This window comes from Montipora foliosa, chromosome 11 (genome assembly GCF_036669935.1).
Source record: "Montipora foliosa isolate CH-2021 chromosome 11, ASM3666993v2, whole genome shotgun sequence".
Taxonomy (NCBI): domain Eukaryota; kingdom Metazoa; phylum Cnidaria; class Anthozoa; order Scleractinia; family Acroporidae; genus Montipora; species Montipora foliosa.
The window spans coordinates 39538546-39566045 of NC_090879.1; the positions used below are offsets into that span (position 1 = coordinate 39538546).

The 27500-nt window shown below is 42.2% G+C and overlaps 3 protein-coding genes and 19 non-coding genes across 24 annotated transcripts in view; 5 read left to right on the forward strand and 17 right to left on the reverse strand.

The window, feature by feature from the left end:
• Positions 1 to 5091, reverse strand: part of LOC137975758 (probable tRNA (uracil-O(2)-)-methyltransferase) — a 25858-nt gene extending 20767 nt beyond the window's left edge. The window contains exons 1-3 of one of the 3 annotated variants that reach the window (XM_068822936.1): positions 4530 to 5091; positions 2476 to 2626; positions 1189 to 1423 (exon numbers count right to left, since the gene is read on the reverse strand). In XM_068822936.1, coding sequence (XP_068679037.1) covers positions 1189 to 1423; positions 2476 to 2626; positions 4530 to 4980 — 837 coding nt within the window. In that variant the 5' untranslated portion in view covers positions 4981 to 5091. The remainder of the gene's footprint in view (positions 1 to 1188; positions 1424 to 2475; positions 2627 to 4529) is intronic. The other 2 variants (XM_068822937.1, XM_068822935.1) reach the window with 2 other exon arrangements.
• A 3029-nt stretch (positions 5092 to 8120) lies between these two features.
• LOC137977030 (uncharacterized) lies at positions 8121 to 9342 on the forward strand. The gene is made up of 2 exons (XM_068824329.1): positions 8121 to 8658; positions 8966 to 9342. The coding sequence occupies exons 1-2, from the start codon at positions 8121 to 8123 to the stop codon at positions 9340 to 9342; spliced, it is 915 nt and encodes a 304-aa protein (XP_068680430.1).
• Positions 9343 to 9392: 50 nt separating this feature from the next.
• LOC137977031 (uncharacterized) lies at positions 9393 to 9830 on the forward strand. Its single transcript, XM_068824330.1, has one exon. It carries the CDS (start codon positions 9393 to 9395, stop codon positions 9828 to 9830), a length of 438 nt encoding a protein of 145 aa, XP_068680431.1.
• A 3459-nt stretch (positions 9831 to 13289) lies between these two features.
• Positions 13290 to 13361, reverse strand: Trnap-agg (transfer RNA proline (anticodon AGG)). Its single transcript has one exon. It is a non-coding gene; the product is annotated as a tRNA-Pro (tRNA).
• A 79-nt stretch (positions 13362 to 13440) lies between these two features.
• Positions 13441 to 13515, reverse strand: Trnai-gau (transfer RNA isoleucine (anticodon GAU)). The gene has a single exon. It is a non-coding gene; the product is annotated as a tRNA-Ile (tRNA).
• An 895-nt stretch (positions 13516 to 14410) lies between these two features.
• Trnad-guc (transfer RNA aspartic acid (anticodon GUC)) lies at positions 14411 to 14482 on the reverse strand. The gene has a single exon. It is a non-coding gene; the product is annotated as a tRNA-Asp (tRNA).
• An 800-nt stretch (positions 14483 to 15282) lies between these two features.
• Trnap-agg (transfer RNA proline (anticodon AGG)) lies at positions 15283 to 15354 on the reverse strand. Its single transcript has one exon. It is a non-coding gene; the product is annotated as a tRNA-Pro (tRNA).
• Positions 15355 to 15435: 81 nt separating this feature from the next.
• Positions 15436 to 15508, reverse strand: Trnai-gau (transfer RNA isoleucine (anticodon GAU)). The gene has a single exon. It is a non-coding gene; the product is annotated as a tRNA-Ile (tRNA).
• A 657-nt stretch (positions 15509 to 16165) lies between these two features.
• Trnad-guc (transfer RNA aspartic acid (anticodon GUC)) lies at positions 16166 to 16237 on the reverse strand. Its single transcript has one exon. It is a non-coding gene; the product is annotated as a tRNA-Asp (tRNA).
• Positions 16238 to 16942: 705 nt separating this feature from the next.
• Trnaa-agc (transfer RNA alanine (anticodon AGC)) lies at positions 16943 to 17015 on the forward strand. The gene has a single exon. It is a non-coding gene; the product is annotated as a tRNA-Ala (tRNA).
• A 767-nt stretch (positions 17016 to 17782) lies between these two features.
• Trnap-agg (transfer RNA proline (anticodon AGG)) lies at positions 17783 to 17854 on the reverse strand. Its single transcript has one exon. It is a non-coding gene; the product is annotated as a tRNA-Pro (tRNA).
• An 81-nt stretch (positions 17855 to 17935) lies between these two features.
• Trnai-gau (transfer RNA isoleucine (anticodon GAU)) lies at positions 17936 to 18008 on the reverse strand. Its single transcript has one exon. It is a non-coding gene; the product is annotated as a tRNA-Ile (tRNA).
• A 1434-nt stretch (positions 18009 to 19442) lies between these two features.
• Positions 19443 to 19515, forward strand: Trnaa-agc (transfer RNA alanine (anticodon AGC)). The gene has a single exon. It is a non-coding gene; the product is annotated as a tRNA-Ala (tRNA).
• A 767-nt stretch (positions 19516 to 20282) lies between these two features.
• Positions 20283 to 20354, reverse strand: Trnap-agg (transfer RNA proline (anticodon AGG)). The gene has a single exon. It is a non-coding gene; the product is annotated as a tRNA-Pro (tRNA).
• An 81-nt stretch (positions 20355 to 20435) lies between these two features.
• Trnai-gau (transfer RNA isoleucine (anticodon GAU)) lies at positions 20436 to 20508 on the reverse strand. The gene has a single exon. It is a non-coding gene; the product is annotated as a tRNA-Ile (tRNA).
• A 655-nt stretch (positions 20509 to 21163) lies between these two features.
• Positions 21164 to 21235, reverse strand: Trnad-guc (transfer RNA aspartic acid (anticodon GUC)). The gene has a single exon. It is a non-coding gene; the product is annotated as a tRNA-Asp (tRNA).
• A 1178-nt stretch (positions 21236 to 22413) lies between these two features.
• Trnap-agg (transfer RNA proline (anticodon AGG)) lies at positions 22414 to 22485 on the reverse strand. The gene has a single exon. It is a non-coding gene; the product is annotated as a tRNA-Pro (tRNA).
• Positions 22486 to 22566: 81 nt separating this feature from the next.
• Trnai-gau (transfer RNA isoleucine (anticodon GAU)) lies at positions 22567 to 22639 on the reverse strand. Its single transcript has one exon. It is a non-coding gene; the product is annotated as a tRNA-Ile (tRNA).
• Positions 22640 to 23294: 655 nt separating this feature from the next.
• Positions 23295 to 23366, reverse strand: Trnad-guc (transfer RNA aspartic acid (anticodon GUC)). The gene has a single exon. It is a non-coding gene; the product is annotated as a tRNA-Asp (tRNA).
• Positions 23367 to 24071: 705 nt separating this feature from the next.
• Positions 24072 to 24144, forward strand: Trnaa-agc (transfer RNA alanine (anticodon AGC)). The gene has a single exon. It is a non-coding gene; the product is annotated as a tRNA-Ala (tRNA).
• Positions 24145 to 24910: 766 nt separating this feature from the next.
• Trnap-agg (transfer RNA proline (anticodon AGG)) lies at positions 24911 to 24982 on the reverse strand. Its single transcript has one exon. It is a non-coding gene; the product is annotated as a tRNA-Pro (tRNA).
• Positions 24983 to 25063: 81 nt separating this feature from the next.
• Trnai-gau (transfer RNA isoleucine (anticodon GAU)) lies at positions 25064 to 25136 on the reverse strand. The gene has a single exon. It is a non-coding gene; the product is annotated as a tRNA-Ile (tRNA).
• Positions 25137 to 27500: the final 2364 nt, after the last annotated feature.

A 27500-nucleotide genomic window follows, 5' to 3' on the forward strand; every position in this document is an offset into this window, starting at 1 on the left:
CTTGAATTTCGAAAAAGTTCTCAGAAAATCGAACATGTAAACCTCAAACTAACCTGTTTCGTTGTTCAAGGATAAAGGGCTTTAGACGATAAGCACAACATCACAGAAGCAGGAGTCAATCTTTGAAAATAACTTCAAAAACGATGCGAAATGTGCAAGGTTTAATTGGTGCTTGACTTATAATTTCTCACATGGCAAACGAAACAAAACTCATAAACCAAACAATACAAAGTTTGGAAAAGCCTTTAAATCATCTAGGTTTGTATAAAGAATAAAAAAACAATCATTACCAACCAGCATTTTCAGGCAACACGAGTGACAATCATGCTTGCACGCAAACACGAGGTATTGCGCCAGGTTACTAAGCCCTTGAAGGATCGCGTTTTATTTGAAGAAACAAGAATGTTTTTTAGAGCTTTCCGCCTTTGGAAAACAAAAATTTCCAGTGTCTATTTCATATTTGTCCTTGTGAGTATCTTCAACATTTAAATTAAAACAAATTCTTTTTCATTTCAACTGGAATTGCTTAGTTACATTCATTTTGAAGTCTTTTGTCCACTGCGTTCGTTATGCCCATTATCATTTTATTAATGATGTTAATTTTGAATAAATTATTTAGCGGGAAGTTGGCTCGAAATCTTTGACCCATGTATAAGTCGAGGGCGATTTTTGGAGCTTCTTTTGAGGCCATAAAAGGTCGACTTATACACGGGTAAATACGGTACATTGTACGAAACTGTCCCTTCTGTTGTGTGTTCATTTATGATGCCATTAAAGGTTGGCAAGTGTTCAGAGGGAGTTGCTCTAAGCTGGCAGGTACAAAACACAGGTCACAGGGCACAGGTCACAGGTCATTGTTTTACCAATACAGAAAGTATCCTTAACATTCATAAAAGCTAACCTTGAGCCTAAAAACATTTGTTTATAGGCCTAATTAGGCCTAAGGTCAGCTTTTATGAATGTTTAGGATACTTTCTGTACTGGTAAAACAATGACCTGTGACCTGTGCCCTGTGTTTTGTACCTGTCGCTTCTGGTGTGAGTTGTTGGTGGTAGTTTGCAAAGTTATGCATTATTTTAGTGGAAAATGGTCCGACATGGAGAATTGGCATACAATGTACACGGCAAACGATGTCACCTCTTTCCAACATTTAAAGGCCTTTCTAAGAAGGAAAACATGGCTGAGTACCTTGACAAGCTTTTCACCGTACTGTTGCTTGAGTCTGTGGTAGAGTAAAGTATACTGATCAAGAGGGACAAGTCTCAATGACCTGTTACTCTTTTTGCCATCAGGTTGTATTTCCACTGCCCACTTGCACAATTTAGGAAGCAAGTGCTCTTGCAGCCACTGAATGGTTGGACATAAAACTCCATCCCTCTTGGTATCATCTGCAATGCCAGTGCCCAAAACTTGTAATGACACTCTTAAGGAAACAAATAAAAATAATGGAAACTGTATCATCTTCTGTTACAGGTCACATTCAGGGATTGCCTTCTTTGGGTGACAAATACCATGCACAACAGAAATTAGAAAATATCAGGGCCAACACACCAGTTCCTTGTAAAAAATACCAGGGTAACAGTTCGTAAATTTACCACTTCTCAACAACAAATGCATGGGCTAACCTATCATTGTAAACCTGTTGTCAGTGTAAACAACTTGTTTTTAAATTAGAGTAGACATGTATTGTTGTTGGTGATGCAGAAGTGTACATTATGGCCCTCCTACATACAAATTTAAAAATCCCAATAGTATAACACTAAACCACCTTGATTGTTTTAGATTACATAGCCTTTCAAAAAAGAAAGTTGCCTAACAGACCACTTGATAACTTTAAACTGACTTCATGGAAAGAACAGACTTTCCTTAGAAACCTCCCTTCTTCAAAAACCACTTGCAAATTGGTAGTCTTCCAGATAAGCTAAGAGAGTGGTTTCAGATCCTGCAAAAATGACCATCTGGCCCAACAAAACAAGTGGTCGACTTTACAACGATAATAATAATAATAATAATAATAATAATAATAATAATAATAATGATGATGATGATGATAATGATAATGATAATAATAATAACAATAATAATAATGATAACGGTAACAATAATGATACTGATAATGATAATGATAATGATAATGATAATAATAATAATAATAATAATAATAACAAATTTAATAGTGATCCACTAATATTATCAGCAGGTACAATGCCTTCCTTAACAACTTATAACTATTTATACCGACCTTTTGAATTTGAGGTGGGGTTATATATATGTAACTTGCAATTGCTGATCAGGCCTTATTATGGTCAATCAGTTTCATTGATTTTGCCTGAAAGATGATGAACTACTCTCTCTTAAGTTCCTCATATCTGCACATAAAATGAATGTGCCATTAACTCATTCATTCATTGCATGAAAAGCTTAATGAAAACGTTCACAGCTTGTACATGTAAGAGTTTAAAAGGGCTTCTTCACCTTGCATACTGTTCATCAGAACATAGCAGTGACTCCTCATACAGAAAAGAGTATGACTCTGAATTATTTAACCAGTCATGGCTGACTTGGAATTGTCCTTCATGCAATGGTCTTCGCAGAGGAAAAAAACTCATTCTTCTTTTTCTTTTTTCTGTAAATATATGAAATGCACAAAATTACATCAACAAGTGGGGCTTCTTACTAAATAATGCTCTGTCTCCTGCATAAGGCTGAGTTATTTCCTTCTCCTCTTCATCAACTTTGCACACAATTTGAAACAATCAATAATTTGTGATCTTACAACATTAGAAACAAATTTTTATTAGCTAGGAATTTATTGATCTGATAAGCCTACAGTTAACACTCAATACTGTGTGACCTACTGTTTAAGCAAGTCTTTGCTATCACTTTGAGTTGGAAGTGTGAAATAAGTGTTCATACTCTTTTTCAAATGCATCAGTCTTCTCACTAAGGAACTGATGGATTGAAGAAATAATTGACAAGGTAACTTATGCTACATGTTACATACATATACATGCACGCATGTAAATGTCATGAGTACTTTTTTTACCAGATCAGTGCAGCCAAAAACATCTTCTCTGACGACAGTGGTTGCAAGGCAAAAAAATTGACATGCAAAATATTGAGATCTGGTTTGAACAGGGACACATCTATGGGGATTTTTTTTCTAGGCAGTGAATCTAATGTAGTAACCCAAGAAGTGACAGAGAGTTTTCTTGGACCAAGCACCTGTGGCTCAGTTGATCGAGGATCGCATTGTCATGTGGGAGGTTGCACGTTTGCACTCCGGCCAGATCAACACTCAGGATCTTAAATAACTGAGGAGAAAGTGTTGCCTTTTTAATTTCAACTGCAAATGGTCAGACTTTCAAGTCTTCTCAGATAAGGACTATAAACCGTAGACCCCATCTAACAAATATCTTCTACATGTATGTTTATAAGTTCCCTGTGGGATGCTAAAGAACCCAAATATTATTCAAGAAGAGTGGGGGATGAAGTCCCCAGTGTTGTGGCTGTCCTGTTCTCTCCAGCAGAAGTGGGCGGCTTGGCAGTGATGTCTCTAAAAAGGCTTGTGGTGTATGAGGCCACCTAAGCAGAAACAGCTATAAATCAAAAAGGGACTTTGCCGAGTGCTGGAATATGTAGATGTAGATGTAGATGCTCCGTCATTGTCTGTCCAGAATATATAGAGATAACAGTGTACATTCAACAAATAAAGGTAAAAATATAAAACCAACAATTTCTGTTGATATTTTTAATTGCTGTTCTCTTTCAGTGTTTCACTATGAATACTAGAGATGGAAAAGAAGAAATATTTTCCACATGGTCCAGCATCTTTACATCCATTTACCCACCCCAACCCCCATATACACACAAACACCCCACCATATGCCTGAGATCACAGCACAACCTCAACATCTGAAATTTTGGAACTGAGCTGGTTGTGAGGGAGGGGGTGGTGGTGATGGGGAAGCAAGTTTAAGGACAGTGCCTACTAATTCAAGGGTATTTTTGCGCGGTTTACTGAATATGCGGGAAAAGCAGATCTTAGCAAGTGATATTGAAACCCAAAAATAAAATTGGAGGTAACCACGCATTTTTCGAAGATAATTAATCAGCAATATTTGTAAAAAGCTTTAAATTACAAAGCAACATATGGCGTTCTTTTCCAAATTGAAGCTTAATTATCTCTGACAAATGCATGGTTACCCCCAATTTTCTTTTGGGATACCAAGAGCACTTGCTAAGTTCTGCTTTCTTCTCATAGTTTTGAGCCGCACATAAATAACCCTGTATTAACCTATTCACCCCTAAACCGGCCTAAACCTAGTATTTTACTGTGTCTAACGCAAGACGATTTTACTTGTCAATGGGGAACCCCCAGGAGTGAATGGGTTAGTAAGCACCCCCAATAGGAAATCCGAGTATCTCGAGATGCGCCGAACGAATGCGCAATAACAATAGTAGGCACTGTCCTGCGTTGTATTAAAGAACCAAGTATTTTTGAACGAGTGGTGATATAAATCTTCTACCTAAAATTACCAATTCCAGCATTGCATCCTGTTTGTGTAACTGTCTAGGTAACAATTTCCGAAGAACGAGAATGTCATTCTTCTTTCCTTCGCAATCTCTGTCAGCCGGTCCCATCAAATAATCTTTTCCATCCCGTTCTAGGTTATCGATTTTTTCAATCCCGGTATCCTTTCCCTGTTGATTCTTTTTAAGTTTCAATTCCTCGCATTTTGCCGTCCTGACACCCGTGTCCTGTTCCAAAAATTCTACTTGGTCTAATATTAAAAAGGTCTCCAGATCTTTAATTCTTAAAGACTCAAGAGACGTTCTTCTGACTATTAAGGCACCCGTAAGACGGCGATTGACAACATGTGGCTTTTCAACCCAAACGTCCAATGCCTTTAAGAACCCAGAAAAGTTAGCTGTGGTGTCTTGCGAATGAACTGTTATCCACCTTTGTCCGTCCTCCATGTTGGGTGTCCACCCGATTCTCGCGACTTCTGTGAGGATAGCTCTTCAAGCAGCCCAAGCGTCCATCAAAGTAAGCAAAGCAGGATAAGTAACATTACGTATAACGTATACGGTACAATATATGTCCCCATACATAACGTACCTAGCCTCCTGGGTAAGGAGCAATCTCGTACCCAGAGTCCTCGCCAGGAGGCTAGGTACGTTATGTATGGGGACATATATTGTACCGTATACGTTATACGTAATGTTACTTATCCTGCTTTGCTTACTTTGATGGACGCTTGGGCTGCTTGAAGAGCTATCCTCACAGGAGTCGCGAGAATCGGGTGGACACCCAACATGGAGGACGGACAAAGGTGGATAACAGTTCATTCGCAAGACACCACAGCTAACTTTTCTGGGTTCTTAAAGGCATTGGACGTTTGGGTTGAAAAGCCACACGTTGTCAAACAGCGTCTTACGGGTGCCTTAATAGTCAGAAGACTTTAAGAATTAAAGATCTGGAGACCTTGGCCAAAAAGCCCGAGGACTCTGGGTACGAGATTGGGTAAGGAGAAGGTAAGGAGAAAGGAGTGGGTGACAGCCGCTGAAAATGCACCGTAGAACGCGGGAGTTTTCTAGTATGTTCCCCACAATTCAATACGAACCTAACCGAAGCGAATCCTAAGATTGCTAAGCGAAAAACGAAAATTACTACGGCATTTAAGCCTAAAAAGCGCAAACAATCGTGCTTAAATAAATTTAACGGAAAGTCCAATCCCTTGTTACGCTTTAAAGACTCTAACGGCTCCATGAATTGAATTTCTTTATGTCATAACTTGCGGAGATTTAACTTCTCACCGAGCCTTAAAAACCGTGGATAAAGCAGTTTTGAGCATAATTCAATCAGTGGCTAGATTTTGCTTGGAGGCGGTCTAGAATGGAGAAGTTAGGCGCCTCTTTTCCTCCACTAGCCTGGGTGCACACCTTGGGCAAGTGTCAGCACATCCTAGCCTCCCTCGGCCAGGGATGCGGCCTAATTGCATCCACTGGTGGATATGAATTGCCAACCTGGCAGCTTTTCCGGCAACTGGCAGTCCTGCCATTCAATTCGGTTGCATTTCTGGCGAAAAGGCAACGAGTATTTTCTACGACCGTGTCAGCATCGCTGTCCCGTCGATCTACGGGCATTACGCGCCAAGGGAAATGATCTTGTGCCGTTTAGGGTCGTCTTCTTTAGACACAGCCTTGCAATTAATGAAATGAGTTTTCAAAGTGATTCAGATAAATTAATGAGATGAGTTTTCAAAGTGATTCAGATAATGCTACTGCGTTCGACGTATCCGACGCCCAACAATCTATGGCAGTGGTGGAAGATATGCGAAGTCCATATGATAATGATAATGATATGATTTTCGAAAAAAATGTTCCCTCTCTGTTGGGAAGCATACCGCGTTACGTAACGCAACACAACGTGCCCTATTCTTAACTTAGCCGGTATTTGTATTGTAAAGATGACAGAAACTTTGATCGCGTGTATTTCAATTTTAAAGAGAAAAGGATATATTTGGAATTGACAAGTTAATTGCTTTCGGTTAATTGCTTTTGAATGTAACGTCCGCGATGTGTTTTTAGGAGATAAGAATATGACATGTTCTTATCATATGGGAACAATAGATATCTTATACCTTTAAATGCCATGTATGTACGGTGTGAGAAAACGTGGATCATTGTTGGAAATAAAGAAGTATATACAGTCCAAGTTTCGAGTGTTTAATTGAGTGTGGATATTCCCGAACACAGTGGTCCTTCAACAAATTTGGCCACATAAATCCAGTTCTTGTAAACGAAAGGTTAATGACCGCTCGGGTCCCTCTCAATAGTGACGTTCACCTCACCTTAATCAGTGTCTACGCGCCCACGATGCAGCGATGTTGAGAAAGAGAGTTTTTATCAGAAGCTCGGCTAATGTATAGTCAAAGCTAAAGGAGACAGCATGATCGTTCTCAGCGATTTTAAAGGGAACCTCCACTAAAACAACAAAATAACTTTAAACCACAGAACATAATGTTTACAATTGGAATTGCTCAATCTTTTTCCAATGAAAGCGTTTGTATTCGAGAAAAATAAATTCCAAAAACGCTTATTTTGGCTTTCAAATTTCCCGGGCGCCGCCATCTTGAATAATTGTGACGTAACTTGGTTGCCCTATTGTTCTGATACAAAGAGCGATTGTTCTGGAACAATAGGGCAACCAAGTTACGTCACAATTATTCAAGATGGCGGCTCCCGGGAAATTTGAAAGCCAAAATAAGCGTTTTTGGAATTTATTTTTCTCGAATACAAACGCTTTCATTGGAAAAAGATTGAGCAATTCCAATTGTAAACATTATGTTCTGTGGTTTAAAGTTATTTTGTTGTTTTAGTGAAGGTTCCCTTTAATGCTCGCGTTGGAAAAGATTGGCAGTCTTGGCCGACCGTCATCGGGAACCATAGAGTAAGAAAAACGAAGTCTAATGAATGGCCTGATGCTACTTGGATTCTGTACCCACTTCAAGCTCTAAATAATGGGTACCATGTTCCAACTCAAGAATCACCTCAAGAATACCTGGCGGCATATGCGATTCAAACATTGGCACCAAATAGATCACGTACGTGCAGACAAGCAGGCTGCGATTTTCATCAACGTGACAAAGGTCAATCCAACAGCAGATTGTTTCACAGACCACAAACTCCTCACATGCAGATGTTTAATCGTGGTTAGAAAAAAAAAGGGAAAAGGACGAAGCCACCAACAAAATTAGACACCACAATGAATACTGAGAAGAAAGAGAGGTTGGAGAGGTTTCTGGATCAGCAACTTCAAGACATTCGAGAAGAATCTTGGGAGGATCTGAGAAAGGTGCTTCAGAATGCCATTAATCAAACCTTTGACGAGAAAAAGCGTAGGAGTCAAGACTGGTTTGAAGATCATGATGAAAAGATTCAAGTCTTCTCAAGGATTAAACGGCGATAGGATAGCTCTCAGGGAAGAGATCAGAAAGCTTAAGAACAAATGGTTCCAACAAAAAGGAGAAGAAGCAGATAGGTTTACAAAGGAGAAACGATCAATGCTGTCTACGGCCCAAAACCAAGAAACCTCCATTCCGTGAGAGCTAAGAATGGCGTTCTTCTCTCATCTCCTGAGGATATCAAGGAGAGATGGGTTGAGCATTTCCCAAACCACGGATGTTGATTGGAGTACACTTGATGAACTCGAAAAGCGTCCAATTATTGAAGAGTTCGATAATGAGCCAATCAAATTGGAAGAGGTCACGATTGTTATTAAAAACACCAAGTTTAAGAAGAGTCCCGGTCCGGATGGTACACTACCCGAAATACTTGTTTATGGTGGACGCACTCTGATATCATTTTTGCTCACCATCTTCAATTGGTTTTGGATATCAGCTAAGCTGCCATCAGACCTGATTGACGCCATCATCTGCATCCTTTTTAAAAAGGGTGACCGCAGTGACTGTGGCAACTACCGCGGAATATCTCTCCTCAGTGTGGTAGGCAAGATATTTGCTGATATCTTACTGCAGCGTCTTAAACGTCTAGCAGAGCTAGTGTACCACGAATCTCAGTCAGGCTACAGAGACGGCAGAGGCACAATTGGTGGCATCATCATATGCATCTTGCGTCAAATGATGGAAAAATGTAGATAACAGCGCGGGCAAAACTTGCACATCGCCTTCATTGACTTCACCAAAGTCTTTGATTGCGTAAATCGAGAGCTCCTATTTAAGATCTTGGGGAAGCTTGGATGCCCTGCCAATTTTGTCCAAGTTATCAGGACGCTCTATTCTGAAGTTCACGCTAGACTGTGTATTGATGGAGAACTTTCTAATCCCATTGAGTACAACAGTGGTGTCAAGCAAGGGTGTAAGCTAGCCCCTACTCTGTTTGGGATGTATGCCGCCGTTATGCTCTACCTTGCTTTCAAGGACATAAATCCCTGTTATAGTATCAAGGTTCGACGGCGACTTATTTGATCTAAGGCGTCTGAAAGCAAAGACCAAGATATTCACCAAATACGTAAGAGAAGCCCAGTATGCAGACGATATTGCCATATTTACCAACGATGGCACTGCGCTACAGTGTCTGTTATCCCCATACCTGTCTCTGAAAATGGGTCTCAGGATCAAGATCAAGAAACCAGAAACCACGAGTGTCGGTGAACAGCTGGATTTCTACATTGATGGGCACAAGTTGAAGAGAGCAGACCGCTTCAAATATCTCGGTAGCTATGTCACCAAGGACTGCAAGCTAGATGAAGAGATAACAGCACGGATTCAGGCTGCGTCATGTGCGATGGGGAGGTTTTTGAGTGTAGAGATCTGACAGTAGAGACGAAACTCAAAGTATACAATCAGTGCATCATTTCACTAATGATGTATGGAAGTGAAACATGGACCATATATCGTCATCACATCAAGCTTCTAAGAACCATCCAGCAGCGGCACCTGAGATCAATTCTTAAGATCAGGTGGGATCAATTTATCACGAACGATGATGTACTGGAGCGTGCAAAATCTACGGATATTGAGATTATTCTCTTTAGGAACAGATTGCGTTGGATGGGTCACGTTGCCCGTATGAGGGCCGAAGAGGATTCAAGGAGAGTTGGGCGCTCCCTTCTTAGATATAAGGACACCCTGAAGGACATCCTCAAGCGCGGAGCTGCTCTCCGAAAATGGAGAGAGATCGTAACAGATCGGCTAGCCTGGCGGAGACTCACATCTGACATCTGTGATAAAATAGAAATTGAGAGACGGAACAGGAATATAGAGAGGCGGCCCAAGCGTCACGATAGGGAGAGGAGCAGATAGTAATCTGGAATCCTCCCTGTGACTGAACTTAGTTTTCACTACAAGAATCTTGTATTCATCTGTAATTTTTGTGTATTACTCGCATCGGGTTATAGGCGTGTATATGTAACGTTTTAAACGGCTCCTTGAAGAGAATTTCTCAATGTTGTAAATATACTATAGGCTACTCATTGCGGGCATTTTTATGCCCGCCGTAATCTAGAGTGAAATTTTTCAAAATGGCCTAATTTGGGGCTGGACAATCTGCGAGCCAGCGAGCCATGCGAGCGATCCAATTTTCGCATTTAAGTCTAAGCACCCATTTCAAATAAGACTGATAAACAGTTATTAAGTCTAAGCACCGTCCCATTTTAAAACGGTTAGCTGTCAATAACTGTGTGTCTCGCATGTTGATTCGCATGGCTAGCCATGGTGGCTCGCATGACTCGCAGTCATGGCTCGCAGCCACGGTTCGTATGACTCGCAACTCGCGTGGCTCGCTGGCTCGCACATTGTCCTAACTCGCCTAATTTCAGAGATTTAACTTCTCACAAAGTCTTTAATCGTAGTTAAAGCAGTTTCAAGCATATTTCAATGGCTTATTACGTTTTAAACGGCTCCGTGAGTGAACTTCTCAATTTCATAAATGCACTGTAGTATACTTTTTGCGGGCATTGTTATGCCGGGTAATCTAGAGTGAAAATCAATTTTCAAAATGGCCTAATTTGAGAAATTAAACCGTGGATAAAGCAGTTTTGAGCATATTTAAATGGCTTATTACGTTTTAAACGGCCTGTGAAGTGAACGTCTCAATCTCATAACTGTGCTGTAGTCGTGGCGTCCGCGGGTCGATTCGCCTCGAGGCGAAAGTGGTATCTATGGGTGGGGCAAAGTGTCCTCTTAACGTTGACTGAGTTTGGTCCCAAAGGAATAAAAGGTAGGAATAAAAGAATTTGGTTTTATCAACGGAGTTGATAATGTAAATTGGCCACCGTACGGAGATTCTAAAAGCTGACGTTTCGAGCGTTAGCCCTTCGTCAGAGCGAATCGAGGAATTGTGGTTACGTGTAGTTTTTATATAGTAGAGTAGGAGCTACGCTATTGGTGGTAACATGGCAACGTGGAAAATAGGAATATATTAGTTAAATGAAAAGCGTTCGTTAATACCGTGAGGATTAAGGATGCCGATTTGGAAGATGAATTTTTGTTCAAGATTCTTGCGGCTTTCCGTCGTACCTAGATGTAGGAAAAGGCCGCAGATAGCCATGTGTTTTTTGGAGTGGTTAGGGAGATTAAAATGACGAGCGACTGGCTTAGATGCATCCTTGTCATTCTTCCCAAAATCGCGAAGGTGTTCGCAAAATCGGTCACATACTCGTCTACCTGTCTCGCCAATGTATAATATATTGCATCAAGTACAGGTTATGAAAAAAAATGACATTTCCGGAGGTACATGTGAAACGATCGGTGATCTTAACAGATCGCTTAGGTCCCGATATCTTGCTAGTGTTAACAATGAAAAGACAAGTTTTGCATCGTGAGCGCCGCATTTGAAAGTGCCGGGTTGCTCGTTAGTTTTGAGCGCGCTTCTAACTAAAAAGTTGCCTACGTTTTTGTCGCGTTTGAATGAAATAAGTGGAGGTTCCGAAAAGATTCTACCAGACTCGGGATCATTTTGGAGTAATTTAAAATTATTAAGAATGATACTTTTGACTGCGTGATTGTTAGGGTGAAAAGTGCGGGTGAATGGAACTCTGCCATTCTTATCTTTTTGTGACGTTTGTAGTGATGACTGTCGATCAAATTGTTGGGCGCGATGATGACCCACTTTGACCAAAGAGACCGGATAGCCACGTTTTTCGAAGAACTGGCACATCTCCACTGATTTGCTGAAAAAATCGGAGTCATCACTACATAGACGTCCAAGTCTAAGAAATTGAGAAAAAGGAATCGAGTCCTTGACATGTCATGGATGTGACGATGAATACAACGAATAACTGTGAAAATATGTGGGTTTGTGGTACACACTGGTACGTAGAACCAGAGTTAATAGAGGTTAGGGTTAGGGTTAGAACGTTGCCACTAATAGAAACCTTGATATCTAGGAAAGCCAATGACGTTGCCAAAATTTCCCAGACATAATTATATTTATCTTTGGCACGGTGACAAACCACCTGTTTTCCGTGTCATGACATTTGTTTTTGAAGTAACTGAACAGGCTTCGGCGTCTTGGAGCTAAAACTCACTTGCCTAGTTTGAGTCCCAATAGATGGAAGTGGTGAGGGAATTCTGTGCACATTCTTCACTTGCAGCCAAATTGACGTTTTTTTGAAGGCTGAATGACGGAAGAACTGAACAAGACTGGCAAGAGATCTTCTTAAAAAATATGCGTAAGACCTTCATTAATTTTTGCCGAAAATAGGGCATGCAATTTCTTGCACGGTCAGTGTTTCGTGCGGCTATCCTTCAAGCCCAGGTGTAAGAAAGTGTGCTTTTAATTCTTCGTTCCTTCTAGTAGCGTTTCTTCTCTGCCGGAATCAAATTTGAAACGTTGGACTCGCGAAACGACGTGCATGAATTACTAGCAGACGTGTCATTGCGATCTTTAACGATCCTTTACTGACTAAAAGACGTTGCAATGGGGAATTAGCTCAAACGGTAGAGCGCCCGCTTAGCATGCGGGAGGTACCGGGATCAATGTCCGGATTCTCCACGTGCGATCAAATTTGGCCAATGTTCCAAGCTCAAAAAATCTCAAGCTGATTTTTTCCTTCGCTTGGCACAACCATGCTGGTCTTGTGAATAATATAGTTGGTCAGAGCGCTTGTCTTGTGAAAAGGAAGTCATGGCCTGAAGTCCAACTGGCGCCCAAGTATTAGTTTCTGACACATCTTCCCGTGTGGCACGGTGACAAACCACCTGTTTTCCGTGTCATGACATTTGTTTTTCAAGTAACTGAACGGGCGTCGGCGTCTTGGAGCTAAAAATCACTTGCCTAGTTTGAGTCCCAATAGATGGAAGTGGTGAGGGAATTCTGTGCACATTCTTGACTTGCAGCCAAATTGACGTTTTTTTGAAGGCTGAATGACGGAGGAACTGAACAAGACTGGCAAGAGATCTTCTTGAAAAATATGCGTAAGACCTTCATTAATTTTTGCCAAAAATAGGGCATGCAATTTCTTGCAGGGTCAGTGTTTCTTGCGTCTATCCTTCAATCACAGGTGTAAGAAAGTGCTTGGAAGTGACAAGTAAAAACTTGTGAGCCTTTCTTCGTCGTCGAGAAGAAGTGTTTAAACAGAAGGAGATCAAAGTTTTGGGTAAACCAACGATGGGCCTCTGCCAATATCATATATACCCACAGTTGGAAATGTCAGCTTCTTATGGCAAACACATTTAACGAGTTGGCTGAAGGCCATTTTGCAAAGAGTGAAAGCTCCGAATACTGCCAGCTAGGCGTGATTGGTAAAATCTAGCTTGCGAGGGCCTGTCCGAGAGTTGAACCCGGGACCTCTCGCACCCTAAGCGAGAATCATGCCACTAGACCAACAGGCCGAAAACAGTTCTGTAGTGGATGGACAGGGACGCAATTTACTGTCACACGCCATGAGAAAGAAAAGAAATAACCGAGTGCTTTGGTCCATGTGAGGCTCGAACTCACGACCTTGGCGTTATCAGCACCACGCTCTGCCAACTGAGCTAATGAATGAAGGGGTAGTTTCTAAAGAAACTGTGGTGCTGCGTCGGTGGGGAAGTAGTATACAAAAATTTGGTTTATCAACGGAGTTGATAATGTAAATTGACCACCGTACAGAGATTCTAAAAGATTCGCTCTGACCAAGGGCTAACGCTCGAAACGTCAGCTTTTAGAATCTCTGTACGGTGGTCAATTTACATTATCAACTCCGTTGATAAACCAAATTTTTGTATACAACTGAGCTAATGGACCAGGTGGAATCAACGAATGGCGTGGTTTGTGATTTCAAAACGCGTCCAACACAATACAAGGTAACTTTCCTGTAAGTTTTGACTAAATCTTCCGTGGTCGATACAAATCATTGGTTTGATAAATTTCACGTATAGAGATATTAACTGTTTATAAAGAATTCTTTTGATTTTTAAATATTGCCAAGCCCTGAAACAAAGAACCGTTGTGTCGACAGGCAATAGATGATCTCTTGGTGGCACATCAATGACAATAGGTGACGTAACTGTGGGTATAGGCCATTTCCGAGTTCATGTCTGCCTCCTCTTTAAAGAGAGTCTCAGTGCGAAGTTTTTCTTATAAAAATTAGTTTTCATTCATATGTAAAGTAGAACTAGTTAGAATCACAAAAAACTTTGCACTTACACTCGCTTTAAAGAGGAGGCGGATATGAACTCGGAAATGGCCTATTGTAAGGTCTATTGCCAGCCGATGAATGGTGGATTGTTATCCAGTGGGTTGTGTGGAGACTGGATATGCTGGATATGCTGTGGCTTTGGCTAACTTCCTCACCAGGTCATTTTCTCTGTCTTCGTAATGTTTGAGCAAGCAGCCTTGCACGTTTCAGATCCTTTGCTTTAAAGGCAGCCACTGGTCGCATAAGACAAAATCATCCTCTCTCCCCGGCGGGGAATCGAACCCCGGTCTCCCGCGTGACAGGCGGGGATACTATCCACTATACTACCGAGGAAAAATGCAAAATTTAGCTAAGGCTTGAAAGGAGTGTTAAGTTTGACACACGAATCGCGAACTTGCGCCGAAGAATACTCATGATGGAACCACGGAACCGCCATGTTTGGCACACTGGATGGCAATGTGTGACGGATGCAGTCCGTCATTTCTGCACATAATTTACGCAAGCTAAGTGTTTTTTGAATCTTTGTTCCTTCTAGTAGCGTTTCTTCTCTGCCGGAATCAAAATTCAAACGTTGGATTCCTTGAAACTTGAACCTCCTTGAAGTAATTGAATGGGCTTCGGCGTCTTGGAAAAAAAGCTATTACTTGCCTAGTTTGAGTCTCAATAGATGGAAGTGGTGAGGGAATTCTGTGCACATTCTTCACTTGGAGCCAAATTGACGTTTTTTTCAAGGCTGAATGACGGAGGAACTGAACAAGACTGGCAAGAGATCTTCTTGAAAAATATGCGTAAGACCTTCATTAATTTTTGCCGAAAATAGGGCATGCAATTTCTTGCAGGGTCAGTGTTTCTTGCGTCTATCCTTCAATCACAGGTGTAAGAAAGTGCTTGGAAGTGACAAGTAAAAACTTGTGAGCCCTTGTTCGTCGTCGAGAAGAAGTGTTTAAACAGAAGGAGATCAAAGTTTTGGGTAAACCAACGATGGGCTTCTGCCAATATCATATATACCCACAGTTGGAATTGTCAGCTTCTTATGGCAAACACATTTAACGACTTGGCTGAAGGCCATTTTGCAAAGAGTGAAAGCTCCGAATACTGCCAGCTAGGCGTGATTGGTAAAATCTAGCTTGCGAGGGCCTGTCCGGGAGTTGAACCCGGGACCTCTCGCACCCTAAGCGAGAATCATGCCTCTAGACCAACAGGCCGAAAACAGTTCTGAAGTAGATGGACAGGGACGCAATTTACTGTCACACGCCATGAGAAAGAAAAGAAATAACCGAGTGCTTTGGTCCATGTGAGGCTCGAACTCACGACCTTGGCGTTATCAGCACCACGCTCTGCCAACTGAGCTAATGGACCAGGTGGAATCAATGAATGGTGTGGTTTGTGATTTCAAAACGCGTCCAACACAATACAAGGTAACTTTCCTGTAAGTTTTGACTAAATCTTCCGTGGTCGATACAAATCATTGGTTTCGGATAAATTTCACGTATAGAGATATTAACTGTTTATAAAGAATTCTTTTGATTTTTAAATATTGCCAAGCCCTGAAACAAAGAACCGTTGTGTCGACAGGCAATAGATGATCTCTTGGTGGCACATCAATGACAATAGGTGACGTAACTGTGGGTATAGGCCATTTCCGAGTTCATGTCTGCCTCCTCTTTAAAGAGAGTCTAAGTGCGAAGTTTTTCTTATAAAAATTAGTTTTCATTCATATGTAAAGTAGAACTAATTAGAATCACAAAAAACTTTGCACTTACACTCGCTTTAAAGAGGAGGCGGATATGAACTCGGAAATGGCCTATTGTAAGGTCTATTGCCAGCCGATGAATGGTGGATTGTTATCCAGTGGGTTGTGTGGAGACTGGATATGCTGGATATGCTGTGGCTTTGGCTAACTTCCTCACCAGGTCATTTTCTCTGTCTTCGTAATGTTTGAGCAAGCAGCCTTGCACGTTTCAGATCCTTTGCTTTGAAGGCAGCCACTGGTCGCATAAGACAAAATCATCCTCTCTCCCCGGCGGGGAATCGAACCCCGGTCTCCCGCGTGACAGGCGGGGATACTGTCCACTATACTACCGAGGAAAAACGCGGTGTTTAGCCAAGGCTGGAAAGGCGTGTTAAGTTTGACACACAAATCGCGAACTTGCGCCGAAGAATACTCATGATGGAACCACGGAACCGCCATGTTTGGCACACTGGATGACAATGTGTGAGGGATGCAGTCCGTCATTTTTGCACATAATTTACGCAAGCTAAGTGTTTTTTGAATCTTTGTTCCTTCTAGTAGCGTTTCTTCTCTGCCGGAATCAAAATTCAAACGTTGGATTCCTTGAAACTTGAACCTCCTTGAAGTAACTGAATGGGCTTCGGCGTCTTGGAAAAAAAACTATCACTTGCCTAGTTTGAGTCTCAATAGATGGAAGTGGTGAGGGAATTCTGTGCACATTCTTCACTTGGAGCCAAATTGACGTTTTTTTGAAGGCTGAATGACGGAGGAACTGAACAAGACTGGCAAGAGATCTTCTTGAAAAATATGCTTAAGACCTTCATTAATTTTTGCCGAAAATAGGGCATGCAATTTCTTGCACGGTCAGTGTTTCGTGCGGCTATCCTTCAAGCCCAGGTGTAAGAAGGTGTGCTTTTAATTCTTTGTTCCTTCTAGTAGCGTTTCTTCTCTGCCGGAATCAAATTTGAAACGTTGGACTCGCGAAACGACGTGCATGAATTACTAGCAGACGTGTCATTGCGATCTTTAAGGATCCTTTACTGACTAAAAGACGTTGTAATGGGGAATTAGCTCAAATGGTAGAGCGCCCGCTTAGCATGCGGGAGGTACCGGGATCAATGCCCGGATTCTCCACGTGCGATCAAATTTGGCCAATGTTCCGAGCTCAAACAATCTCAAGCTGACTTTTTTTTGCGCTTGGCACAACCATGCTGGTCTTGTGAATAACATAGTTGGTCAGAGCGCTTGTCTTGTGAAAAGGAAGTCATGGCCTCAAGTCCAATTGGCGTCCAAGTATTAGTTTCTGACACATCTTCCCGTGTGGCACGGTGACAAACCACCTGTTTTCCGTGTCATGACATTTGTTTTTGAAGTAACTGAAGGGATGTCGGCGTCTTGGAGCTAAAAATCACTTGCCCAGTTTGAGTCCCAATAGATGGAAGTGGTGAGGGAATTCTGTGCACATTCTTGACTTGCAGCCAAATTGACGTTTTTTTGAAGGCTGAATGACGGAGGAACTGAACAAGACTGGCAAGAGATCTTCTTGAAAAATATGCGTAAGACCCTCATTAATTTTTGCCGAAAATAGGGCATGCAATTTCTTGCAGGGTCAGTGTTTCTTGTGTCTATCCTTCAATCACAGGTGTAAGAAAGTGCTTGGAAGTGACAAGTAAAAACTTGTGAGCCCTTGTTCGTCGTCGAGAAGAAGTGTTTAAACAGAAGGAGATCAAAGTTTTGGGTAAACCAACGATGGGCCTCTGCCAATATCATATATACCCACAGTTGGAATTGTCAGCTTCTTATGGCAAACACATTTAACGAATTGGCTGAAGGCCATTTTGCAAAGAGTGAAAGCTCCGAATACTGCCAGCTAGGCGTGATTGGTAAAATCTAGCTTGCGAGGGCCTGTCCGGGAGTTGAACCCGGGACCTCTCGCACCCTAAGCGAGAATCATGCCACTAGACCAACAGGCCGAAAACAGTTCTGTAGTGGATGGACAGGGACGCAAGTTACTGTCACACGCTATGAGAAAGAAAAGAAATAACCGAGTGCTTTGGTCCATGTGAGGCTCGAACTCACGACCTTGGCGTTATCAGCACCACGCTCTGCCAACTGAGCTAATGGACCAGGTGGAATCAACGAATGGTGTGGTTTGTGATTTCAAAACGCGTCCAACACAATACAAGGTAACTTTCCTGTAAGTTTTGACTAAATCTTCCGTGGTCGATACAAATCATTGGTTTCGGATAAATTTCACGTATAGAGATATTAACTGTTTATAAAGAATTCTTTTGATTTTTAAATATTGCCAAGCCCTGAAACAAAGAACCGTTGTGTCGACAGGCAATAGATGATCTCTTGGTGGCACATACATGACAATAGGTGACGTAACTGTGGGTATAGGCCATTTCCGAGTTCATGTCTGCCTCCTCTTTAAAGAGAGTCTAAGTGCGAAGTTTTTCTTATAAAAATTAGTTTTCATTCATATGTAAAGTAGAACTAATTAGAATCACAAAAAACTTTGCACTTACACTCGCTTTAAAGAGGAGGCGGATATGAACTCGGAAATGGCCTATTGTAAGGTCTATTGCCAGCCGATGAATGGTGGATTGTTATCCAGTGGGTTGTGTGGAGACTGGATATGCTGGATATGCTGTGGCTTTGGCTAACTTCCTCACCAGGTCATTTTCTCTGTCTTCGTAATGTTTGAGCAAGCAGCCTTGCACGTTTCAGATCCTTTGCTTTGAAGGCAGCCACTGGTCGCATAAGACAAAATCATCCTCTCTCCCCGGCGGGGAATCGAACCCCAGTATCCCGCGTGACAGGCGGGGATACTATCCTCTATACTACCGAGGAAAAACGCGGTGTTTAGCAAAGGCTTGAAAGGCGTGTTAAGTTTGACACACGAATCGCGAACTTGCGCCGAAGAATACTCATGATGGAACCACGGAACCGCCATGTTTGGCACACTGGATGACAATGTGTGAGGGATGCAGTCCGTCATTTTTGCACATAATTTACGCAAGCTAAGTGTTTTTTGAATCTTTGTTCCTTCTAGTAGCGTTTCTTCTCTGCCGGAATCAAAATTGAAACGTTGGATTCCTTGAAACTTGAACCTCCTTGAAGTAACTGAATGGGCTTCGGCGTCTTGGAAAAAAAACTATCACTTGCCTAGTTTGAGTCTCAATAGATGGAAGTGGTGAGGGAATTCTGTGCACATTCTTCACTTGGAGCCAAATTGACGTTTTTTTGAAGGCTGAATGACGGAGGAACTGAACAAGACTGGCAAGAGATCTTCTTGAAAAATATGCTTAAGACCTTCATTAATTTTTGCCGAAAATAGGGCAGGCAATTTCTTGCACGGTCAGTGTTTCGTGCGGCTATCCTTCAAGCCCAGGTGTAAGAAGGTGTGCTTTTAATTCTTTGTTCCTTCTAGTAGCGTTTCTTCTCTGCCGGAATCAAATTTGAAACGTTGGACTCGCGAAACGACGTGCATGAATTACTAGCAGACGTGTCATTGCGATCTTTAACGATCCTTTACTGACTAAGAGACGTTGTAATGGGGAATTAGCTCAAATGGTAGAGCGCCCGCTTAGCATGCGGGAGGTACCGGGATCAATGCCCGGATTCTCCACGTGCGATCAAATTTGGCCAATGTTCCGAGCTCAAACAATCTCAAGCTGACTTTTTTTTGCGCTTGGCACAACCATGCTGGTCTTGTGAATAACATAGTTGGTCAGAGCGCTTGTCTTGTGAAAAGGAAGTCATGGCCTCAAGTCCAATTGGCGCCCAAGTATTAGTTTCTGACACATCTTCCCGTGTGGCACGGTGACAAATCACATGTTTTCCGTGTCATGACATTTGTTTTTGAAGTAACTGAACGGGCGTCGGCGTCTTGGAGCTAAAAATCACTTGCCTAGTTTGAGTCCCAATAGATGGAAGTGGTGAGGAAATTCTGTGCACATTCTTGACTTGCAGCAAAATTGACGTTTTTTTGAAAGCTGAATGACGGAGGAACTGAACAAGTTTGGCAAGAGATCTTCTTGAAAAATATGCGTAAGACCTTCATTAATTTTTGCCGAAAATAGGGCATGCAATTTCTTGCAGGGTCAGTGTTTCTTGCGTCTATCCTTCAATCACAGGTGTAAAAAAGTGCTTGGAAGTGACAAGTAAAAACTTGTGAGCCCTTGTTCGTCGTCGAGAAGAAGTGTTTAAACAGAAGGAGATCAAAGTTTTGGGTAAACCAACGATGGGCCTCTGCCAATATCATATATACCCACAGTTGGAATTGTCAGCTTCTTATGGCAAACACATTTAACGAGTTGGCTGAAGGCCATTTTGCAAAGAGTGAAAGCTCCGAATACTGCCAGCTAGGCGTGATTGGTAAAATCTAGCTTGCGAGGGCCTGTCCGGGAGTTGAACCCGGGACCTCTCGCACCCTAAGCGAGAATCACGCCACTAGACCAACAGGCCGAAAACAGTTCTGTAGTGGATGGACCGGGACGCAATTTACTGTCACACGCCATGAGAAAGAAAAGAAATAACCGAGTGCTTTGGTCCATGTGAGGCTCGAACTCACGACCTTGGCGTTATCAGCACCACGCTCTGCCAACTGAGCTAATGGACCAGGTGGAATCAACGAATGGTGTGGTTTGTGATTTCAAAACGCGTCCAACACAATACAAGTTAACTTTCCTGTAAGTTTTGACTAAATCTTCCGTGGTCGATACAAATCATTGGTTTGATAAATTTCACGTGTAGAGATATTAACTGTTTATAAAGAATTCTTTTGATTTTTAAATATTGCCAAGCCCTGAAACAAAGAACCGTTGTGTCGACAGGCAATAGATGATCTCTTGGTGGCACATCAATGACAATAGGTGACGTAACTGTGGGTATAGGCCATTTCCGAGTTCATGTCTGCCTCCTCTTTAAAGAGAGTCTAAGTGCGAAGTTTTTCTTATAAAAATTAGTTTTCATTCATATGTAAAGTAGAACTAATTAGAATCACAAAAAACTTTGCACTTACACTCGCTTTAAAGAGGAGGCGGATATGAACTCGGAAATGGCCTATTGTAAGGTCTATTGCCAGCCGATGAATGGTGGATTGTTATCCAGTCGGTTGTGTGGAGACTGGATATGCTGGATATGCTGTGGCTTTGGCTAACTTCCTCACCAGGTCATTTTCTCTGTCTTCGTAATGTTTGAGCAAGCAGCCTTGCACGTTTCAGATCCTTTGCTTTGAAGGCAGCCACTGGTCGCATAAGACAAAATCATCCTCTCTCCCCGGCGGGGAATCGAACCCCGGTCTCCCGCGTGACAGGCGGGGATACTATCCACTATACTACCGAGGAAAAACGCGGTGTTTAGCCAAGGCTTGAAAGGCGTGTTAAGTTTGACACACGAATCGCGAACTTGCGCCGAAGAATACTCATGATGGAACCACGGAACCGCCATGTTTGGCACACTGGATGGCAATGTGTGAGGGATGCAGTCCGTCATTTTTGCACATAATTTACGCAAGCTAAGTGTTTTTTGAATCTTTGTTCCTTCTAGTAGCGTTTCTTCTCTGCCGGAATCAAAATTGAAACGTTGGATTCCTTGAAACTTGAACCTCCTTGAAGTAACTGAATGGGCTTCGGCGTCTTGGAAAAAAAACTATCACTTGCCTAGTTTGAGTCTCAATAGATGGACGTGGTGAGGGAATTCTGTGCACATTCTTCACTTGGAGCCAAATTGACGTTTTTTTGAAGGCTGAATGACGGAGGAACTGAACAAGACTGGCAAGAGATCTTCTTGAAAAATATGCTTAAGACCTTCATTAATTTTTGCCGAAAATAGGGCATGCAATTTCTTGCACGGTCAGTGTTTCGTGCGGCTATCCTTCAAGCCCAGGTGTAAGAAGGTGTGCTTTTAATTCTTTGTTCCTTCTAGTAGCGTTTCTTCTCTGCCGGAATCAAAATTGAAACGTTGGATTCCTTGAAACTTGAATCTCCTTGAAGTAACTGAATGGGCTTCGGCGTCTTGGAAAAAAAACTATCACTTGCCTAGTTTGAGTCTCAATAGATGGAAGTGATGAGGGAATTTTGTGCACATTCTTCACTTGGAGCCAAATTGACGTTTTTTTGAAGGCTAAATGACGGAGGAACTGAACAAGACTGGCAAGAGATCTTCTTAAAAAATATGCTTAAGACCTTCATTAATTTTTGCCGAAAATACGGCATGCAATTTCTTGCAGGGTCAGTGTTTCTTGCGTCTATCCTTCAATCACAGGCGTAAGAAAGTGCTTGGAAGTGACAAGTAAAAACTTGTGAGCCCTTGTTCGTCGTCGAGAAGAAGTGTTTAAACAGAAGGAGATCAAAGTTTTGGGTAAACCAACGATGGGCCTCTGCCAATATCATATATACCCACAGTTGGAATTGTCAGCTTCTTATGGCAAACACATTTAACGAGTTGGCTGAAGGCCATTTTGCAAAGAGTGAAAGCTCCGAATACTGCCAGCTAGGCGTGATTGGTAAAATCTAACTTGCGAGGGCCTGTCCGGGAGTTGAACCCGGGACCTCTCGCACCCTAAGCGAGAATCATGCCACTAGACCAACAGGCCGAAAACAGTTCTGCAGTGGATGGACAGGGACGCAATTTACTGTCACACGCCATGAGAAAGAAAAGAAATAACCGAGTGCTTTGGTCCATGTGAGGCTCGAACTCACGACCTTGGCGTTATCAGCACCACGCTCTGCCAACTGAGCTAATGGACCAGGTGGAATCAACGAATGGTGTGGTTTGTGATTTCAAAACGCGTCCAACACAATACAAGGTAACTTTCCTGTAAGTTTTGACTAAATCTTCCGTGGTCGATACAAATCATTGGTTTGATAAATTTCACGTATAGAGATATTAACTGTTTATAAAGAATTCTTTTGATTTTTAAATATTGCCAAGCCCTGAAACAAAGAACCGTTGTGTCGACAGGCAATAGATGATCTCTTGGTGGCACATCAATGACAATAGGTGTCGTAACTGTGGGTATAGGCCATTTCCGAGTTCATGTCTGCCTCCTCTTTAAAGAGAGTCTAAGTGCGAAGTTTTTCTTATAAAAATTAGTTTTCATTCATATGTAAAGTAGAACTAATTAGAATCACAAAAAACTTTGCACTTACACTCGCTTTAAAGAGGAGGCGGATATGAACTCGGAAATGGCCTATTGTAAGGTCTATTGCCAGCCGATGAATGGTGGATTGTTATCCAGTGGGTTGTGTGGAGACTGGATATGCTGGATATGCTGTGGCTTTGGCTAACTTCCTCACCAGGTCATTTTCTCTGTCTTCGTAATGTTTGAGCAAGCAGCCTTGCACGTTTCAGATCCCTTGCTTTGAAGGCAGCCACTGGTCGCATAAGACAAAATCATCCTCTCTCCCCGGCGGGGAATCGAACCCCGGTCTCCCGCGTGACAGGCGGGGATACTATCCACTATACTACCGAGGAAAAACGCGGTGTTTAGCCAAGGCTTGAAAGGCGTGTTAAGTTTGACACACGAATCGCGAACTTGCGCCGAAGAATACTCATGATGGAACCACGGAACCGCCATGTTTGGCACACTGGATGGCAATGTGTGAGGGATGCAGTCCGTCATTTTTGCACATAATTTACGCAAGCTAAGTGTTTTTTGAATCTTTGTTCCTTCTAGTAGCGTTTCTTCTCTGCCGGAATCAAAATTGAAACGTTGGATTCCTTGAAACTTGAACCTCCTTGAAGTAACTGAATGGGCTTCGGCGTTTTGGAAAAAAAACTATCACTTGCCTAGTTTGAGTCTCAATAGATGGAAGTGGTGAGGGAATTGTGTGCACATTCTTCACTTGGAGCCAAATTGACGTTTTTTTGAAGGCTGAATGACGGAGGAACTGAACAAGACTGGCAAGAGATCTTCTTGAAAAATATGCTTAAGACCTTCATTAATTTTTGCCGAAAATAGGGCATGCAATTTCTTGCACGGTCAGTGTTTCGTGCGGCTATCCTTCAAGCCCAGGTGTAAGAAGGTGTGCTTTTAATTCTTTGTTCCTTCTAGTAGCGTTTCTTCTCTGCCGGAATCAAATTTGAAACGTTGGACTCGCGAAACGACGTGCATGAATTACTAGCAGACGTGTCATTGCGATCTTTAACGATCCTTTACTGACTAAGAGACGTTGTAATGGGGAATTAGCTCAAATGGTAGAGCGCCCGCTTAGCATGCGGGAGGTACCGGGATCAATGCCCGGATTCTCCACGTGCGATCAAATTTGGCCAATGTTCCGAGCTCAAACAATCTCAAGCTGACTTTTTTTTGCGCTTGGCACAACCATGCTGGTCTTGTGAATAACATAGCTGGTCAGAGCGCTTGTCTTGTGAAAAGGAAGTCATGGCCTCAAGTCCAATTGGCGTCCAAGTATTAGTTTCTGACACATCTTCCCGTGTGGCACGGTGACAAACCACCTGTTTTCCGTGTCATGACATTTGTTTTTGAAGTAACTGAACGGATGTCGGCGTCTTGGAGCTAAAAATCACTTGCCCAGTTTGAGTCCCAATAGATGGAAGTGGTGAGGGAATTCTGTGCACATTCTTGACTTGCAGCCAAATTGAAGTTTTTTCGAAGGCTAAATGACGGAGGAACTCAACAAGACTGGCAAGAGATCTTCTTGAAAAATATGCGTAAGACCTTCATTAATTTTTGCCGAAAATACGGCATGCAATTTCTTGGAGGGTCAGTGTTTCTTGTGTCTATCCTTCAATGACAGGTGTAAGAAAGTGCTTGGAAGTGACAAGTAAAAACTTGTGAGCCTTGTTCGTCGTCGAGAAGAAGTGTTTAAAAAGAAGGAGATCAAAGTTTTGGGTAAACCAACGATGGGCCTCTGTCAATATCATATATACCCACAGTTGGAATTGTCAGCTTCTTATGGCAAACACATTTAACGAGTTGGCTGAAGGCCATTTTGCAAAGAGTGAAAGCTCCGAATACTGCCAGCTAGGCGTGATTGGTAAAATCTAACTTGCGAGGGCCTGTCCGGGAGTTGAACCCGGGACCTCTCGCACCCTAAGCGAGAATCATGCCACTAGACCAACAGGCCGAAAACAGTTGTGTAGTGGATGGACAGGGACGCAATTTACTGTCACACGCCATGAGAAAGAAAAGAAATAACCGAGTGCTTTGGTCCATGTGAGGCTCGAACTCACGACCTTGGCGTTATCAGCACCACGCTCTGCCAACTGAGCTAATGGACCAGGTGGAATCAACGAATGGTGTGGTTTGTGATTTCAAAACGCGTCCAACACAATACAAGGTAACTTTCCTGTAAGTTTTGACTAAATCTTCCGTGGTCGATACAAATCATTGGTTTGATAAATTTCACGTATAGAGATATTAACTGTTTATAAAGAATTCTTTTGATTTTTAAATATTGCCAAGCCCTGAAACAAAGAACCGTTGTGTCGACAGGCAATAGATGATCTCTCGGTGGCACATCAATGACAATAGGTGACGTAACTGTCCGTATGGCTCTGGACAGAGGATTTGTAAATTCTGAAGATTTCTGTCAAACAGTTCTTAAAAAGTTTGCCAAACAATCAGAATTGTACACAACGATCAGTATACACAATACTGAATCTTTTCCACAACACTGGGTTAATCCAAATAGCTGAACACAAGCACAATTATGTTCGAGCAGCAGATCTCTCAAGTCTTAATGTTTCCAATTAGTGATATGTTTGCTGGAGATTGCACCAAAGGTACAAGTGTCCTGTGTTTCTTGTACCGGAGGCGCCGAAAAAATTGCAGGAGGGGGGGGGGGGCTTGGGTCCGGGGGCATGTGCTCCCATAAATCTTGAAATTTTAACTTCTCAAATTGCTGGAAATGCACCGTCGAGTCCGCCATTTTGGCCTTTTTCATGCTGCTTGCTAAGAGAGCCCATGTTATTATTGTCAGCCTGAGCTAAAATACCGGCGTATACGTCATATATTAACGAGTGAAAGTCCTGAAGAAACATGAAGATTGCTCGAACACGAACAGAGTGAACACTGGCCGAAGGTCAGTGCCAGTGAGGGAACGAATTCGGAATTCATCAGGAGTACCCAACGGAGCCGCTCTGCAAAATACCCGTTCTACAGGGCAGAATTGCGCTGGCTGGGAAATTGAACATTCGCTACTTAACTTGCTGGAAAGTCTTTATGAACACCACGCTTGCTGGGAAATTACGTTGCAACGCGGGTTCTGGATAGTTAAAAAAATCTCTAGTTTGTAGAGTTTGCTTTTCTCGTGGTAACCGCACTATAAAAAAATATATCTATCTTCGCACTGTTGAATAGTTCCTCGTTTTCCAGGGATAGTAGAGCGAGCGAAACATGCAATTAATTGAGTGTGAAAATCAAGCCACGCGAGAAAGGCGAAACGCGATCTCGCGCAAATACTTTTGAAATCGCCCTAATTGAGTATTTTGCCAGTACAGTATTTTGTGCTATCCATGGTGCTAATTATTGACTGGGGTGTGCCAATGTTACGTTATGCAATAAAGCAAGGCATATCATGCCGTGAATTCCTGCGAAGTAGTTTCAACACACCGATTTGAGCGCATAGCACCGCTGACGGTCTCGTATTGTTTACCTAAATGTCTTGTTTGCCCGCTTTCGCTTTCGGTTTACATTAATCTTATTGTAGCTTGGAAGAAACATCCTGCTTGTTTGGTTCGATTGTTGGGTTTTTTGTCTAGTTAGCGCCTACTGGCCACTGATCGATCCGTATCTGTGAGGTCAGCCAAAAGTTAAGGTAAGCAAAATGTGGCGTTTTTTGTCTGATATAGTCAGTTTAGGAAACGCCTCTGGAAATGTTTTTTCCAAACAGTTCTCTGCCGATAGAAGACGCATAGTCTTTCCGTGGAATAATGCACAACATTAGCTGAACATATTCAAATCTTATTTCATATGTCCAGTCTGTATGTTTGGAATTGCTGGAATTTTCCGTTGGAACTATTTGACAATGGTCTCTATTTTAATATACTGAACACTTCTCATTTAGCCTAAGGTTTTGCTTCATAGAGGACAAGAAGGTAAAAAATTATTACGTTGTTTTAGGAAAAGAAATCCACAACTAAGGTTTGTTTAAATGCACTCTCCTTTTAGATCCTGTAAATCGGGGCGGCGGGAAACGTCGTTCAATTGCGGTCATTTTGAAGGCGTTGAGCGACTGGCCAGATATCTTTTTGATCTTTGAAGATCGCAAACGGTAAGAGAATTTTATGTTTGTTCTTCTTACGCGTACTAGACCGAATTTTCCATCGAAATCGAGAGTCCATTTTCACTGTTACATTAGGCTAGAGCAACTTTTCGCCTTGAGATGTGGCATTTCAACGCTCACTAAGGTGGACTGTGCCGTGAATTGTATTTGAGATCGCCACGTAGCCATGTAGCTGAACTGAGGGATAAAGAGCGATTGTTCGTTTACCCTAATTTCATCTTAAGTTTGTTTATGATCAGTTGTAATGGAGTGAACCTTATTACAAGTTTGTCCCTCTGATCTCGAGAATTTTGGAATTTAGTTTTCGGTTTTCTTTCTTATGTTTTCTGATCCGGGTCGGTTCGAGTTGATCCGTCGT

Excerpts from the sequence above, each read along its gene's own strand:
- LOC137977030 (XM_068824329.1), top strand. The coding sequence starts at position 8,121 with ATGGCGTTCTTCTCTCATCTCCTGAGGATATCAAGGAGAGATGGGTTG. Across the intron at positions 8,659-8,965 it reads GCGTCAAATGATGGAAAAAT|TATCAAGGTTCGACGGCGAC; the intron begins GTAGATAACAGC and ends TCCCTGTTATAG.
- LOC137977031 (XM_068824330.1), top strand. The coding sequence starts at position 9,393 with ATGTATGGAAGTGAAACATGGACCATATATCGTCATCACATCAAGCTT.